Source organism: Desmodus rotundus, chromosome 6 (genome assembly GCF_022682495.2).
Source record: "Desmodus rotundus isolate HL8 chromosome 6, HLdesRot8A.1, whole genome shotgun sequence".
NCBI lineage: Eukaryota > Metazoa > Chordata > Mammalia > Chiroptera > Phyllostomidae > Desmodus > Desmodus rotundus.
In genome coordinates this window covers 142,930,017-142,945,757 of record NC_071392.1, presented here as the reverse complement: position 1 = coordinate 142,945,757, position 15,741 = coordinate 142,930,017, and the positions used below count along the sequence as shown (strand labels likewise).

Here is a 15,741-nt window from a genome sequence, read left to right as displayed (position 1 = left end):
TATCTACTCTTTTGGACACTCTCTCTGGGAGCCCTAAGCCACTACGTAAGTCCTACTACTCTGAAACCACTGTGCTGGAGAGGGCACTCCAGCCTGGCTGGATGCAGCCTTTCAGCCATCCCTGCCAAGGTACCAAACATGTGAGCAAAGCTGTGGTCGACCCTCCAGACCAGGATGCCTGCCACCTTCACTGCGGCCATGCAGACAAAAAATCACTTGGCTGAGCCCTGTCCAAATGCTGACCCACAAATCAGTGAATAAAAGGGCTGTACTAAGTTCTGGGGGTGATCTGTCTGGCAGTAATAACCAGAACTACCTCGTTGGTTTACTGCACTTCCCCGTAAGAATGTAAACTATGAGGGCAGGCCCCTTCAGTTCCCATCAGGATTCCGTGGTCTAACACTTAGCAGGTTACTCAAATGTGTGAGATGCATGCTTTTCATTTTGGCAGCAGCCAAGTTACTTCTTTCACAAGAAAAAGGTTAGGCTCAAGCCCTGGTGCTTCTCTAGATAAGCCTGAGGACTCTGAATACTCACTTCCTTTAGAGGAGTCAGCTGACACATTGACCCTGGCCTCCTAGACCTAGGCTCTAAAGCGCAGGGCCAGAAGCGGGGGTCTTAGCAGCCACCCAATCTAACCAGGCACAGGATACGTCAGAATCTTCTAATTAATATTCCCAGAGGTGGGCCCCCACTGTCTCACACACTGCTGAGGCCAACCACAATCTTCTGGGGCAGCTCACCTGCCCAGCATTTTCCAGAAGCCCAGGTCAGAAATGCCCCACATCTAAGCAGAAGAATCCCACAGCCTTGGCCAACCTCTCGGGATGACCTCTAAAGGGAAAACCACCCCCTTTAGGTGAAATATTTATCACCAACTGCACACTCTTGATCTCCAATTTGATATAGCAAACTTAATCCTAATGGGAAAGGACCATAGAAGGTCTTCTGGCTCCACCACCTTCATTTTCAGGAGAGGGACAGGGAGTCCAAAAAGGTTCATTAAGTCGCCCACGGTGTCTTACCAAGCCAGCCAAACAGCTGGTACTAGACAGCTGGTCTCCAGTTTCCTGCCCAGATTCTCCACCCCACCCCTACAGGGTCACACCAACAACTCTTGAGGAGCAGCTCTGCCATGGAGAGGCCTCTCTCCAGTGTGTGTGGTCCCCAGAGAGAATGGAATGATCCAATGAGGTCCACAGCCTAAAAATCAAGACCATCATGCACAAGGCCCCTAGCCAGGATCTTTCCCCTTTCCACCCCAAGACACAGTAACATCTGCCTTAGCTGGTTTCATATCTAACAGGGTGTCTGAGCTAGAAGGGACCTTAGAGATTGAGATCAAAGACGCTATACCCATTTCACAGATGGGTGAAGGGAGCAGCTGCTCACTGGGGTCCAACATAACCCAGCTTCCCTGGCAGCCCATACCTGAGCTCTCAGACAGCTTTTCACTGCTGCTCTGGGGCCTTAGGCCACCATGCCCAGAGGGGTCACGTCTCATCACCCTCAGTGGGTAAGGACTCCCCTCTAAGAACTGCAATTCCTGCCCTCCCTCTCAAACTCTTCTCCCAGACTATGTTCCTTCAGCTTGTAGGCTGGAAAGGCACTGTCCTCTCTCCTTTGTACAATAAAACATACAAAGTCTGAGCCCACAGGCCTTATGCTGGCATCCTCGTCTAAAGGGAGGCTACGCCCCACCATTGGACAGAGGCTCAGTGTGGCCAGGTCTTTGTATTTTTCCCCCATAACAGCTTTATTAATATAATTCACATACTATGCTTCTCACCCACTTAAAGTATACAATTCAGCCCTGGCTGGTGTAGCTCAGTGGATTGAGCACCGGCCTAAGAACCAAAGCGTTGACAGTTCAATTCCCAGTCAGGGTACAGGCCTGGGTTGTGGGCCAGGTCCCCACTAGGGGGTGCTCAAGAGGCAACCACACATTGATGTTTCCCTCTTTCTCCTTCCCTTCCCCCCTCTCTAAAAATAAATAAATAAAATCTTTGAAAAAAATAAAGTATACAATTCAATAGGGTTTTTTTTTTGGGGGGGGGTATATTCAGAGTCTAGCTTCTTAAAGAGAAGCTGCAAATCTCCAGGTTTCCAGATAAAATTTCTTGATCTTAAAATATAGGTGATTTGCCCTGGCCGGTGTTGCTCAGTTGGTTGGGTGTCATCCTGCAAAGTGAAAGGTTGCCAGTTTGATTCTTGGTCAGGGCACATGCCTGGGTTGTGGGTTTAGTTCCCTTCTGGGGTGTGTATGAGAGGTAACCCACTGATGTTCCTCTCATTTGATGTTTCTCTCCCCCTTCCTTTCCCTCTCTCTAAAAATAAATAAGTGAATGAATGAATGAATATGATTTTTTAAAATTCAAGGCCAAAACCTGTCAGTAGGCTGGCCTGGGCCTGAGGGGATAAGGTGGAAGGTGCCCATTTGTGACTCCAAGATGTAAGCCCAATCACTGCAGTAACGTGTCTTTTTTACCCCTGGATTCTGGGGCCTGACACCTAACTCAGTGTTTCCTGAAGAACAGACCTAGGGAAGCACTCTGCAGAAGTGCAGCTGCAGAGCCCCACAGCAAACTGCCACCCAAACTGATTAAACACTATCACCACGTCAAGGAACTCGGTACCTCCTGCGGCAGCCAAATACATCTGGGGGCACTTTCCTTATCTGTGAAGTGGGCATAGAAAGATCACCTGTTCAGACTGCATGGGACAGAACACGGAAAGCACCCAGAAAAGGTAACTGTGGTATCACTACTATTACTCTCAGGGGGATCAAAAGCTTCAATAAGCTAGTGTGTGTGACAAGGAAAGCAGACGCCATACAGAGCCCAGGTGGACCTTTCACCTAGGTGGCTCCCAGCCACTGTGGGACTTCAGTTCCTCCGAGAAGCCTGCACCCTAACTTTAAAGCAGGGATGAAAAAAGACTACCTTGAGGTGCATTACGGGAGGGTAAGGTGGTTACCACCATAACTCTGGAAGGTTATTACAAAGCACCCTGTAAACCAGGCTTCTGACAGAGGGGTCATCTGGGTTACTAACAGTGTCCCAAACTAAGATGGGGAAGCCCCTCACCACACATGACTGTCACCCGGCAGCTTTACAAAATGCATAATCATGGCCCACACTCCTCACTGCGCACCCACCCACCCAGGGATTTGACAGTCCAAAGGCACAGCCAAAAAATGGTACTGTCCTTCGGATTCTGGACTTCCCTAGAATCTCTGGGAGACTCCCTAACCTATATACCTGAAGAAGCTGGCCAGGTGGTCCTGGTAACTATTATAAATAGAACTACTTGAAAATTAAGCTAACTCCTGACTATCCATCCTCACTTAGGAAAGCCATGGATAACCCAGAACAGGTGCTTTTGGATGCAGCTTCTGGAATATAAACCACTCACACGTGTGCGGAACGTTGTAACTTATGAACTGGGCCACCCCCACACTTAGTATCAATTGGTTAGTCCCATTTTATGAATAAGAAAAACAGAGGCAGGCAAGCTGTCTAAGGTCACTAAGTGAGAGCAGAGAGAGGTACTCTGTCCATATTCTGATTTAAATCCCATCACCCACATCCTTTGCTCCTTCACGCCATTGCTTCCTATACTTACATTAGGCACCAAAACTTATTTCCTATCATGAACTCCCAGCAAGGCAAGGCTGTCCTCTCTCCCGGCCACTCCCTTGGGTTACCCTGGACCAGCCAAGGAGGTTTGTGAGCCCAGATTGAGGCACCTGTGAACTTTCTTGAGGCCCCAAAACTCTAATTACCCCCTTTCAGCTTGCCGTGGATTTTGCAAACAGGGGCACTCCCATCTGCCAAGCTCTCCATTTTATAGAGGTTTTTGTGGTTTTAGGCCTGCTCCTCCTCCTTTCCCTACCCACCTCCCAAAGGGAGAGAAACAGTGCTGAGTAACAGCTATAAAATGCTTATTCTTGCCTAGGTCCCACTGCCAATGAGGTGGGTCATCCAAGAGCCTCTGCGTCTTGGGAGGGTCAGGGTTCAAGATGACTTAGACTAACCACCTTCTCACCACCCCTAACTCTTCCCTCCCTTGCAAGCGCTTACCTCCCAGCTAGTGTAAAACCCAACCCCCCTGCCCAGAACGAGAAGGGACAGGGGAGCTGAAGGTTCTGAATGAAGACCTCCCCCCACCCTTCCCCTTCAGAGGATGTCCTAATTGTATGCATTCTTTTTTAAAAATTTGTTTTTATCGATTTTTAGCTATAAAGGAAGAGAGGGGGGAGAGAGAGAAAAACACTGACTTGTTCCACTTATCTATACATTCATTGGTAATTTCTTGTGTGTACGGTGACTGGGGATGGAAGAAGCAACCCTGGCACATTGGGACGCTGCACCAACCAACTGAACTACCAAGAAGAGAAAGTGATTTGACTACGGGAAAAGAGCTTTAAGCCTCCACTTATCTAGGTTAACCCAGCAGTTCTTAGCCAGAAGTGTATAATACAACCAGTTATGGAGTTTAAAACAAACAAAAAACAATCATAATACCTCTGACAAGTTATTCATTGTTTAATTAACCTAAAATGATCAGATTTCCTCAACTGTCACCAAAATGTCCTTATAACTGGTCTCTTCGAACAGGATCCAAACAAGATCCACCCGGTACATTTGATCGGTATCTGCACTCTTTTTCATCTGTAACAGTTCCGTTTCTAAAAATGCCATTTACTGACCGATAAAGTGATCTGTGCTGTAGAACTTCTCACATTCGGGAACAGGATAACTGCTTCCTCACCATCAGTTTGTTCCTCTGTCCCCACAGATCTATGGTTCTACTAGGTCTGGGTTCAATTTTTACCTGGTGGGGGAAATTTTCAGACAATGCCGGGCACCTGCTACTGTAGCACTGCAAGGCACACGCTGCCCGGCTGTTCCAGTGTCTGACACGGAACCCCAACCAAGTGAACCACCTAGGTTCCTGAAGCCAGGAGCCACTCCAGCCCTCACGGAGCTTGGATGCGAAATTGGAGTTTTGCCCACTACAGCAGATACAAACACACACGTGCAAAAAAGAACTCTATTTTGGTTTCTTTCACTTGTGGGGAGGGTTTTTTTAAAAAGTGTTTTTGATACTCAAAACCTTTGACAACATCTAGACCTACCACAATTCTGTCATTTTACAAAAGGAGAAACAGAGAAAGCATGGGGGTTGCCGGTTTCCACAATGCTGGTCCCGAGCAGAATCAGAAGTGTAACAAACAGATCCTAATGATGGTGATCACTTACTATGACAATTTTAAAAAAGCAATTATAAAATAGGTAGCACTTAACAGATGCTCTGTGCTTGGCACTATGCAAAGGGCTTTATAAATATCATCTTCTCTAATTCTCATGGCCTTCTGAAATAACAACTATCATTCTCATTTTAAGAGTAACAGTGGCTCAGAGAGGCCAAGTAATTCACCCAAGATTGCACAGCAAGTTAAACGCAAAGCTGGATATATACAAATATACGACCGTTCTGTTGTACACCTGAAACTAACATAATATTACATGGCAATTATAACTCAACAAAGAAAAAGCAGTAGCAGCAAAAGAAGCAAAGCTGGGGCTTGAAAGTGCAGACTATGAGATTCCAGAGCAGAGCTCATACTTGCATTCCAGGCTACTTCTAGTGGTGGGGAAGGAAGAACCAGGGGCTCAAGTAGGCCTGAGGCTGTGAGGTCTTCACTCAGTGAAGACTGATGCCCAGATCCAAGGATTCCTCACCTAGTGTCATGGGGTATGGGGACCTGAGGAAGGGCCCAACCCCAGGAAGGAAAGTAGAGAAAAGAAGTAGAAGTTTATTTGAGTCCAGTTCAGTGGACCCCTGGGGTTGCCATAGGCTAACTGAGATTATAACCCTTTTTTATTTTGTGCCATCAGCTATACTTCAAGGGACACAGAGAAAAGTGATGCCCAGAACAGAAACACTCAAGTCTCAACTTTCCTTTAAAGAGAAATCAAGAAAAAGACTGCAGCACTGGTCAGTGTAAGTCAAAGCTGCGGCACAACCAAGCCCCTGGCTCCCCATAGCGGGCTGAGGGAAGGCTCAGCCCACTGCACGGGCACGCAGCCCCAGTGAGCTTTCCCGTCAGTCAGACCAGCAGAGAGCACACGTGCACTCCCCCAACAGGTAAACTTAACCAAAGACAAATAAACAAGTTAAAACTGACTTTTAAAGCAGTCATCACACCACATTCCAAAGCAAAAATAGCCAATTCCTTGGGGAACCAACATTTAAGATTATCTATACCATGCTCTTTATGTCTGTGGATAAGCAAGATTCCTTTTTAAGAAGATGATCCCACGTATTTCATGGAGTACCAGTACAGTATCAGAAAAGGAAAGTATTACTACATTCTCCAACCCTCTCCTTTTACAGGGGGGGGGGGAAAAAAAAAAGAGACCCGGGAAGAGTCCTGGAAAGCCCCACAATCTCAGTCTCCCAGACGTGGTATAACTGCTACCACACATCAGGCGCTGGGCTAAATGTTTTACACATATCACGGCGAATGCCCACAACAGACCCCAGAAGTAAATAAATCATTATTTAATCCCTACAGACAAACGGGGAAGCTGAGGCACAGAATGGGTAAGGCATTTGCTCAAGGAGGCACAGCTAGCTAGCAAGTGATAAGAGCTGGTGTTTGAACCCGTGTGGTTTTGACCCCAGAACCATCATTTCTTCTTTTAATTAAGATGCCCTGTATCTCTCGTACTTATACTAAAAGAGTTGTGGCTAGGAAACGAAAAAAAAAAATGTAAACGTTTTCAAAATATTCTCAGGGAGGGAAATACAAAAAGCCAAAATGCAAATCCCAAGATTTGAAACTACAGATGTAAGACGTGGAAGCTTAAGCCAGAATAAAGAACCCCACAAGCAAGGGGGGAATATCAAAAAACATCTTTTATTACTAGTTACTGCATGTGTCCCTTAAAGAACTAAAACACTAGCATCTGAGCCAAAAGGAGAGCTAAAAATAGGCATTTGCAGCAAGCTTTGGAAAGCTTTTTGCTTGCTTACGAGGCACTCATTTTTGTAGACTCCCCAAAACATATGCATCACAGAACACAGAAACTCCCAAGACCACACTGCCACTCCACTGGTGTCACATTTAAACCTGTCCAAGCTGCAAATAAAATCAGGGTTGGAAAGGGGCCTTAGAGATCCACGTAGACTACAAAGAAAGGACCACCTAACCTTACCAGACAGACAAGTCAATCATGAAATTCTCTCCTCTAAAGCATCCAAGCCCTAACTACAGATTAAACGGAAGCCACTGAATTAATTCAGTTAGTCTAAGACTATGCCAAAGTTTCAAAATCAACGAGTAGACAAGACACTTTCTTGCCTTAAGATTCCAGAAAAAAAAACAAGAACAGAGCAAATGTATCTGACTCAGAACTTTGCTCTGGGCAAGCAAGCTGGCTTCTCCGCTCAGAGAAAAGGTGAGATGTCAGCCAAGCTGTCTTCTTCCCACGATCAATAACCCTAGAGACGCACCCTATCAAGGGCCCCTGGACTTGCTCAAAATACCAGCTCAGGCACCCAATACCACCTGATGTCATGGCTGATTTAAAACCCACAAGGCAGGTTCACCATTGGCTAAGCAGCAACAGCAGCCAGAGTAAGTAGCCCCATTTAAACTTCTGAGGAGTGCTCTCTCCTGGGGATGATTATAACCCTTTGAGTTTAAAGAGGGGGAAGGACCAAAGAGAGTCTTAGTTGCTTTCCCTCCCTCTGTGGGTGGATCAGGAGGGATATGCAAGAAAATGGAGGTTTCAGCACTGCCCTTTGCATAAGAGGGCTCTGGAAGGGAAAAGGGGGAAGGGCAGGACAGAAGGAAGAGAACCTTGTTTGAGATACTTTAGTAAACCCCCAATGACCCCTCCACCAAATGAAACAACCTTAAAAGAAATAAAAATTGCAACACGCCATGTTCAGAATTAGCTGTTCTGGTTCTCCTAAGACTATGAGTGATCCTACTCCCTTGAAAGTGAAGGAATTAAGCTCCCCTCTGCAACTTTCCCCATTTTGATGGTGTAAACCAGTCAGCCTCAACCAGCGACTGCAGAAGGGGAGGAGTTTTGAAAAAGCACTAGGGCTACGGCCACAGGCCATCCTCTAACTACAATCGGATTTTGATACTGGCCCACTTCAAAAGGACCCCAAACCAAAGAATCCTGACGCCTTATGCCCCTACGCGCCGGCAAAGAGGGAGAGAGGGCGAGCTCCCAAACCAAGCCGATGGTCTATTCTCGGCAAAGGGAGGCCCAGACGAGCCTCCATATTCCCCACGGTCTCCCTCCCCATGCTGACAAGGCTCCTTTGGGATTTCCTGCACCCCCACCTCCCCCGAGACCCGGCCCAAAAGGACCAAAAATCGAGGGAGAGCGCGGATCACATGCCGCTCCCCGCGCGGGGAGGCACCACGTTGTCCCGGCTGCGGAGGAATGCCGGGAAGGGGGGCCGCGCACTCACACTCGCGCACACGCACACTCCCGACCGCGCCGCCGGCCCGCAGCCGCCTTCCACCCCCTGCGCGGCGGCGGGCACCGAACGCACAGGCTGAGCGGCCGCGAGCAGCCCGCGGGCCGGCGGCGCATGGCGCCCAACTGTCACCCGCCCGCCCAGCCCGGCCACTCCCTCTGCCGCCGCACGCCCCTCAAGCCGCCGCTAGCCCCTTCACTCGCCTCACATTTTCCGCCAACCCCTTAACCGGATTCCCCGCACTCTGGCCATCCCGCCCCCTCTCAAGGCGGAAGGTCCCCGGGATCCGGGAGGGAAACCACCGAATTCAATGACACGTTGGGTTTCCTCTTCTCTCCATTCTCTCCGTAACCGACCCCTCAATCCGTCGCCAATGGCGATTCTACCGCCTGGTATCATCTACCCGAGAACAAAAGTTGTTAACTTTTAAATCCCGAGCCCTTGCGGTCGGTATGAACTCATCGCCGGGCGCTTTGCTGCCCATGACATATGCTCATTAAACATTTACAACATGGGGACGATCGCAATGCTACCAAAACGGGGGTCGTGGGGCGGAGCGGGAAGAGGTGGCTTCCCGAGGAAGGTTTAGGCTGGAAAGCGTCTCTCACGCCAACACGAGGTGGGAGCGAAGGCCCTTTGCACGGAAACCAGCGCCCACCCGCTCCCGGCGGGGTAGGCCCGGACCACGCCGTTGCCCACTAACCGCTGGGTCCTCCCGGAGGCCGGGTCCTCCGGCTGGGGCAGGTTCTCCAGTGTGTCTGAGAGAAGCGTTCACCGACCCAAAGTAGCCAAGAAATAATTTTTTAAAAAATTCTCAAGTCACTACGACCAGCGGCGGACCCCCGGGCCCTGGAGGCCGCTGGGGGAGGGGACGCCTCTGTCCCCGGAAGAGAGGCCCCGGTACCCAGGATAGCGAGCAGGGAGACCCACCTGGAGGGGACTGTCCGTTCACAGCGGCTAGGACCGGCGGCAGCGTGTTCTTAGTCCACGGGTTCACCTTGGGCGGAGGGGCCTCCACGAAGTCTCGGCGCCCGGCGCCCGCGGCTCCAGCCACTCCTCCGGCAGCGCCCGGCTCACCGCCCTCCTCCCCGTCGCTGAAGGCCAGGCCCTCGGCGCTGGGCGGCTGAGGAGGCCGCGGGCTCTCGCGCTCCAGCTGCCCGGTGCCCTCCTTGTGTGGCTTGGCGCAAGGCGGCCGAAGTCTGCGGCCACTGCTGTCCGGCTCCCCCCCTCCGATGTCGTTCGCCCCGGGTTCGCCCTTGCCCTCAGGCGGCGGCGGCTTCTTCCTCATCAGCCCGTGCTCTTCGGCCTGCAAGAGCGGGGCGCCTCCCGGCAGCAGCGGCTCCACCTGAGTGGCCATCTGCGCGCCCGCCCCCCCCGGAGAAGCCGGGCGCGACAGAGGCAGCCTCCCCCGCCTCGAACTTGGCTCTCAGAGCGCCCGCGACGCCTTCCTCCGGGGCGCTGGGACCCAGTCCCTGCTAAGGGTCGGGATTCACGCTAGGCGCGGCCTCCCTCCCGGTCGGATGCCGCCGCCGTAGATCCGAGGCCCGCTGGCGGGGCGGGGGGGGGGAGGAAGGCCCCCCACTCTGCGGTCCAGGCCTCCTTGGCGCGCGTCCCCCCCCGCCCGTTTCTAGCAAGGCAACCCCACCCGGAGCCTGGCAGGCTATTCGTCCCGTCCCTCCCTCCCCCCCGCCGCCGGGACGGCCCGAGCTTCCCGGCTCGGGGGCTACTGCAATATGGACGGACGGGGGAGAGGCGCGGTGAGCGGAGCCGACCACGCGATCCGCGGCAGGCGGCGGGCGGGCGCGCGCCTCGCGACGCGGCGGGCGAGGGGAGGGACGGCGCAGCGGGGGCGCGCCCGCCGGGGCCGACCCTGGGCGACGGGCAGGCGGGCGCGCGCGCGTACGGCCTCGCGGGCCCGCCCCTCGCCCCGCCCATCGCCTCCGATTCCTCTGAGCACCTCCCAGGCTTGGGGGTGAGGGGTGCTCAGACCCGACGGGGGCGAGCACGTGCCTGATGCAATTCGGCAGTGGGGGGGGCAAGGAGGGAGGCTGGAGACGCGAGGGGGGCGGGGTGAAAAGGGGGAGGTGTCTTAAAGCGCCAACACTTGAGAGCGGCCGCAGGTGGAGCACATGGGAGCGAGCCACGCGGCTGGCCGGGCCTGCTGGTGCTCTCTAGGCTGAGTGCACCAGGTTCGGCGAAAGGAACCATTAATGTCATCTTCGACTTACAGGATGATGGTCGGGGGTGCCCATCCACCCCGAAGACGCGCCGAGGTCGCCCCCGTGGCACCGTGGCACCCCACGGGTTTGGCCCCTCCAGGCCCCGCTCGGGTGACCTTGGGCGAGCCGCCCTCACCTCCGCGAACTGTGCTCAGCTCCTCCCAGCCAACCCTGGGGACACTGCCGGGAGGTGTGTTTGACGCCCATTCCGGAAGGCGGGTCCTTAACCCTTGGAGGCAGGGGGCGCCTAGGAAGAGGGAACGGAATTACCAGCCCCCACCCCGGCCAAACCCCTAAAACTGGGTATTTATGGGCAGGAAATGTCTTTCAAGTGAATTTCGTTTTTTCTGCAGGATTGTTTTGGGCGGAGTTGAACCGACCCTTGATTGAGACTCGGGAGGTCTGAGATTTTATCCTGGCCCTGGTGCTGCCCGTTACCAACTCAGCAGCAGTCACTAACTCAGGGGGCCTCAGTTTCCTTAGCGTAAAACGAAAGAGTGGTGTATGACCACAGTGATTTCAAACTTTACTGCACGTTCAATTCGATAAATATTTACTGACCTCATACTGTGGGAGCCTTTGGGTTCTAGGAAACTGGGGTTTGGCAATAAACCAGGCTGACAAAGTCCCTATCCTCATGGAATTCACATTCTAAGGTGGAAAAAGAGACAATTAACAAAAAATGTGATAAACAAGTTCTTGTCTAGTATCCATGAAAACAGTACTGATTAAGTAATATGTTAGTGTAGATCAGCTACTTTGGTTTGGATGATGAGGGAAAACTTTGAGCACAGATTCCAAAGCATGTCTAACAAGACTCCTTGGGTGCTTAGCCACCAGGTGGTCCCACACTTCACTTGGAGAAGTCCTTGCCTCTTAACTTAGTCTGTGATCCCACCTGCCCAAGACAGAACAGCCTGGAAATGTTGGCCATCTCCAAGACAATTAGCACCCACAACCTGGTAGATAGAGGAGAAGGCTGATTGAAAACCTTCTTGGAACTTTCCCTCAGGACAAGGTTGGCTGTAAGGCTGTTGTAACCAGGGCTACTGGGGAGAGGTGCTGGCGGGGATACCCAGGCAATCTGATGTCTAATCCCAACTCTTCGTAACTTGAACTCTGCACCCAGCTCTGCACACTCCCTTGGGCTCCATTTGCTGGTGGGAAAATGGGGGTAAATAATGCTGGACTTGCTTCTACCCTCTGAGCTTTTGTGAGGAGTCAAGTAAGACAATGTAAGCCAAAGAGCTGTGCAAATTATAGAGACTGAGGCCAATGCCTCAAAAGAGGTACTAAATAATGATTAAACGGATCTCAGTGAATTTAAGCAGGATTTTTCATAATTGTGCTATATACACCTTTAATCAGAAGGTAAATTGTTGCACATTGCCACTGGAATGCATTATTTTTTACTGTATTTATTAATACATCATTCTTAAAGAGGGTTATTCACACTAGGCCACAGATGGCAAACACAAGGCCCACAGGCTGAATCCCGCTCTCCGCCTTGTTTTATCCATCCCGGCACCTTGTTTCTACCTAGCAGCAGTGCCCGGGCCCCTTGCCACTAGTTAAGGAGTACATGTATAGTCCTAAAATTACATTTGGCGCTTTGAAGGCAACCACAAGGCTGATATGCACCGCCCCCCCCGGTGAAAATGAGTTTGACACCCCTGCACTAGGCCCTCTTGTCGACTTTGTTAATAGGGGACATAATAGTCATCATTGGTCATTCTTTTCAATATTCCTGTCATTGGAGGTAGAGGGGAAAGGTGCCCCCCCACCCCGGACAACTCAGTAGGGGACTCTGAGTACGGCTCTATGTGGACAAGTAACCCAGGTCATACACTCAGCACCCAGTCTGAACTGAACAACTACGGCCAGGACCTGCTGTGAGGAGGCTGGAGGGGCGCTGGGATCTGCACACCCTGGGCCTGCCCTGCCTCAGAAAGGGACTTCTGGACACCTGTGTGTCATTTTACAGATGGGCACACAGGCCAGAGAAGACGAGACCTGCATGAAATTACATCTAACACTGAGGCTGTTGGAGCTCGAAAAAAAAGAATCGGAACGATTACTCAATCTCCGTGTTTTGTTGATGAGGGCACTGAAGTTGAGGGAAGGGAAGTTACTTATCCCAGGTCATACAGGTAATCTATGGCAGAGCCAGGTCTCACACCTGAGTCCACTGATCCTAAATCCAGTAGCTTATTCTGCACAGTGGATTTGGGATTTGAATTCAGGGTGGTTTTTTGTTTTTTGTTGTTTTTTATTCCTAACCCACACAGCATTCTACGTGCTTGTGTTTAGTTTTAATACTAATAATGATCCAACAATTAAGAGTAGCTTTTATTGAGTAGTTAATATATGCCAGGCTCTATGAGAAATAATTGACATTCATTATCTCCTTCAGCCTCACAATGAACCCAGTGAGACAGGTGTTAATTCTTTCCACAAATATTTGTTGAGTTCCTACTATGTGCCAGGCACTAGGCTAGGCCCTGCAGGTGTTATTATCTTCAGATACAGACAATTACAAAGTTCAGAAAGGAAAGGAAGATGGGTAGCTGGGTCCTAGGCAGCAGCTAAATATCAGAGTGGGCTTTTTCAGGGCAGTCTAACTCCACAGACCCAGTTCTTACCCGCCACCCCACACCGTAAGGCCTGTCTCTCTTTCCTCCATTGCCACATCCACAAGTATGTACATAGACCCGGAGAAGATACTGAAAATCTTGAATCCTGTCTCTCCAAAAGGTACACTCAAACTGAGGGGAACCAAGTAATTAAGCAAAAAAAAAAAAAAAAAGAGGTAAGACAACGTGTGATTCAGGCAAAAGGGACAAGGATCAGACTAACTTGTGCTGTACCCATGACTTTAACACATCACGCGCTGAAAACACAGACACACAGAGAAAATCAAACTTACAAAACAAAAATGATAAAGGGGGTCCAGATACTTATTTGTAATGAATTGTGTGTTTGTTTGCTCCTGGCACTGACAATGTCCTAAAGAGAGACAGAGAAAGCCGAATGAGGGACCAGAGAGCCAGGAGACCTGGTTTATAACCTGGGCTTCATCTCTGGCTTTGCCAAAAGACTCTGGGCAGCCTCCTTCCTAGGCTTCCATTTCCCCATCCACAAAATGAAAAGCATGATACCTGCCCATCTGGCTCATGAGGGTGAAGAAAGATACAGCTTCCGTGAAACTTTATTCTGTCTTTTTGGGGGCATAGGTAAAAGTGGGGTGGGGGTGGTTCTTTGAGTTATCTGTGCTTATTAGGAAGGAAAATTTCACACACTTGGATGTGCAGTTTTATCTCTCTTTGAGTTCGATTTTCCAAAGGACCTTGTATTTCTGGGAGAACTTGGACTGTATCACTTATCTGCTTCTGATATCGGGGCTCCTGGGCAGGAGGCCTCTTTACACTGAGACGGAGGGGTGGGTGGGGTCAGCAAAAGCAGGGGCCTTGGCCAAAACAAACAGTGCCAGCTGGGGAGTGTTTTTCCAAACCCTGAAGATTCTTGGGCCTTCTGGTACATGCCAAGAAACTTCAGTTCCTGGGAGGAGGCTCAGCCTAGGTCTCCTCTTGGGAAGTAGATGTCAACAGCAAGAGTTAACCTGTAAGGCGAGGAGTAAGGGAGGGTGCTGACTGTTCCCATACTACCTGGTGAACCCCCAGGGCAAACCTTCCCTGTAAGTATGATTATCCCCATTTTAAAGATAAGGAGGTAAGCTGCTCAAGGGAGCTGGTAAAGGAACAGAATGGGTTTGCAGTGAAGAAGGTCTGAGAGAGAATGAACTCTTAACACATTCATTGCTCTGAGGTAGAGAGAGGCACCACCCCAGCCTTCTCCTCCTCCATTCTACCAATACAGCCTCTCTTCCTGGCCTTGCTACTCTCCCTGGCATTCCTGCACTTCCTAGGTGGTCTCATGATAGGCTTCCCCACTAACTGTTCTCCCTGCCATATATATTTATATGTATATGTTCACACACACACACACACACACATACACTAGTTCCCTCTTACCCAAGGAGGATGTGTTCCAAGACCCCCCAGTGGCCGCCTGAAAATGCAGACAGTACTGAACCCTGTATGTGCTGTTTTTCCTGCACGTACATTCCTATAATAAAGTTTAATTTATGGACTAGGCATAGTAGGAGATTAACAACAGTAATAATCATCTAGAAATGGTATAACAGCATACCTCTCGCTCTCTGATAACCAATCTGGTAACTGAGACAGCTACCGAGTGACCAACAACTGAGCAGCATATACGGTGTGGATGTGCTGGACAAGGGGGTGATTCATGTCCCTAGCGGGACAGCTCAGAATTTCATCACACTACGCAGAATGGTGTGTGATTTAAAACTTATGAATTGCTTATTTCTGGAACTTTTCATTTAATATATTTGGACTGCAGTTGGCTGCAGATAACTAAAACCACTGAAAGTGAAACCATGGGTAAGGGGGAGCTACTGTATATATATGATATATATAATATACATTATATAGATAATTTTAAATGATAAAATATAAAAGTGAAATGCATTAACTTTAGCAAACAAAAAATGTTATGTCTTGTGAAGCAAAAGCCACATAAAAGCCCACCCCCCACAGGCAATCACTGGCGACATGTTGGTGTATTTTCTTCTAGTATTTTTTCTATGTATATTTTACATAATTGAGGTCATACTGCACAGCCAACATTTTCATTTTTTGCTTCCCCCAACACTTTATCATGAACACTTTCTCCACATCACTGCAGAGCCCCTCCATACAGTCAGTTAGGTGTCATCTGTTAAGCACCTAGGGCACCCCTTAACCTCAGGGCACACCTTCTATTTGTATCACAGCGCATTTCCCAAGGGGCTTTCACGGAGACAGGACAAACACGATTGTCTCAGCTGGTATCTGAAGAACTGAGCCCCAGAGAAGTTCAGTGACTCACCCCTGGACGCCAGGGCAGCAGACGCAAGATCAGAACCCAGGCCCCACCCCTGCCATTC

At 50.1% G+C, this 15,741-nt stretch overlaps 1 protein-coding gene across 6 annotated transcripts in view; it reads right to left on the bottom strand.

The window, feature by feature from the left end:
• LARP1 (La ribonucleoprotein 1, translational regulator) overlaps positions 1 to 15,741 on the bottom strand; it is a 76,690-nt gene that overhangs the window by 40,163 nt on the left and 20,786 nt on the right. The window contains exon 1 of one of the 6 annotated variants that reach the window (XM_053926996.2): positions 10,740 to 10,872. The exons of 2 other annotated variants lie outside the window; for them this stretch is intronic. Coding sequence is in view for 3 of the 4 variants with exons in the window: in XM_024577020.4 (XP_024432788.2) it covers positions 9,442 to 9,868 (427 nt within the window). In the remaining variant the exon portion in view is untranslated. Of the gene's footprint in view, positions 1 to 9,441; positions 10,311 to 10,739; positions 10,873 to 15,741 lie in introns of those variants that run through there. 3 more of the 6 variants (XM_024577020.4, XM_024577019.4, XM_024577021.4) reach the window with 3 other exon arrangements.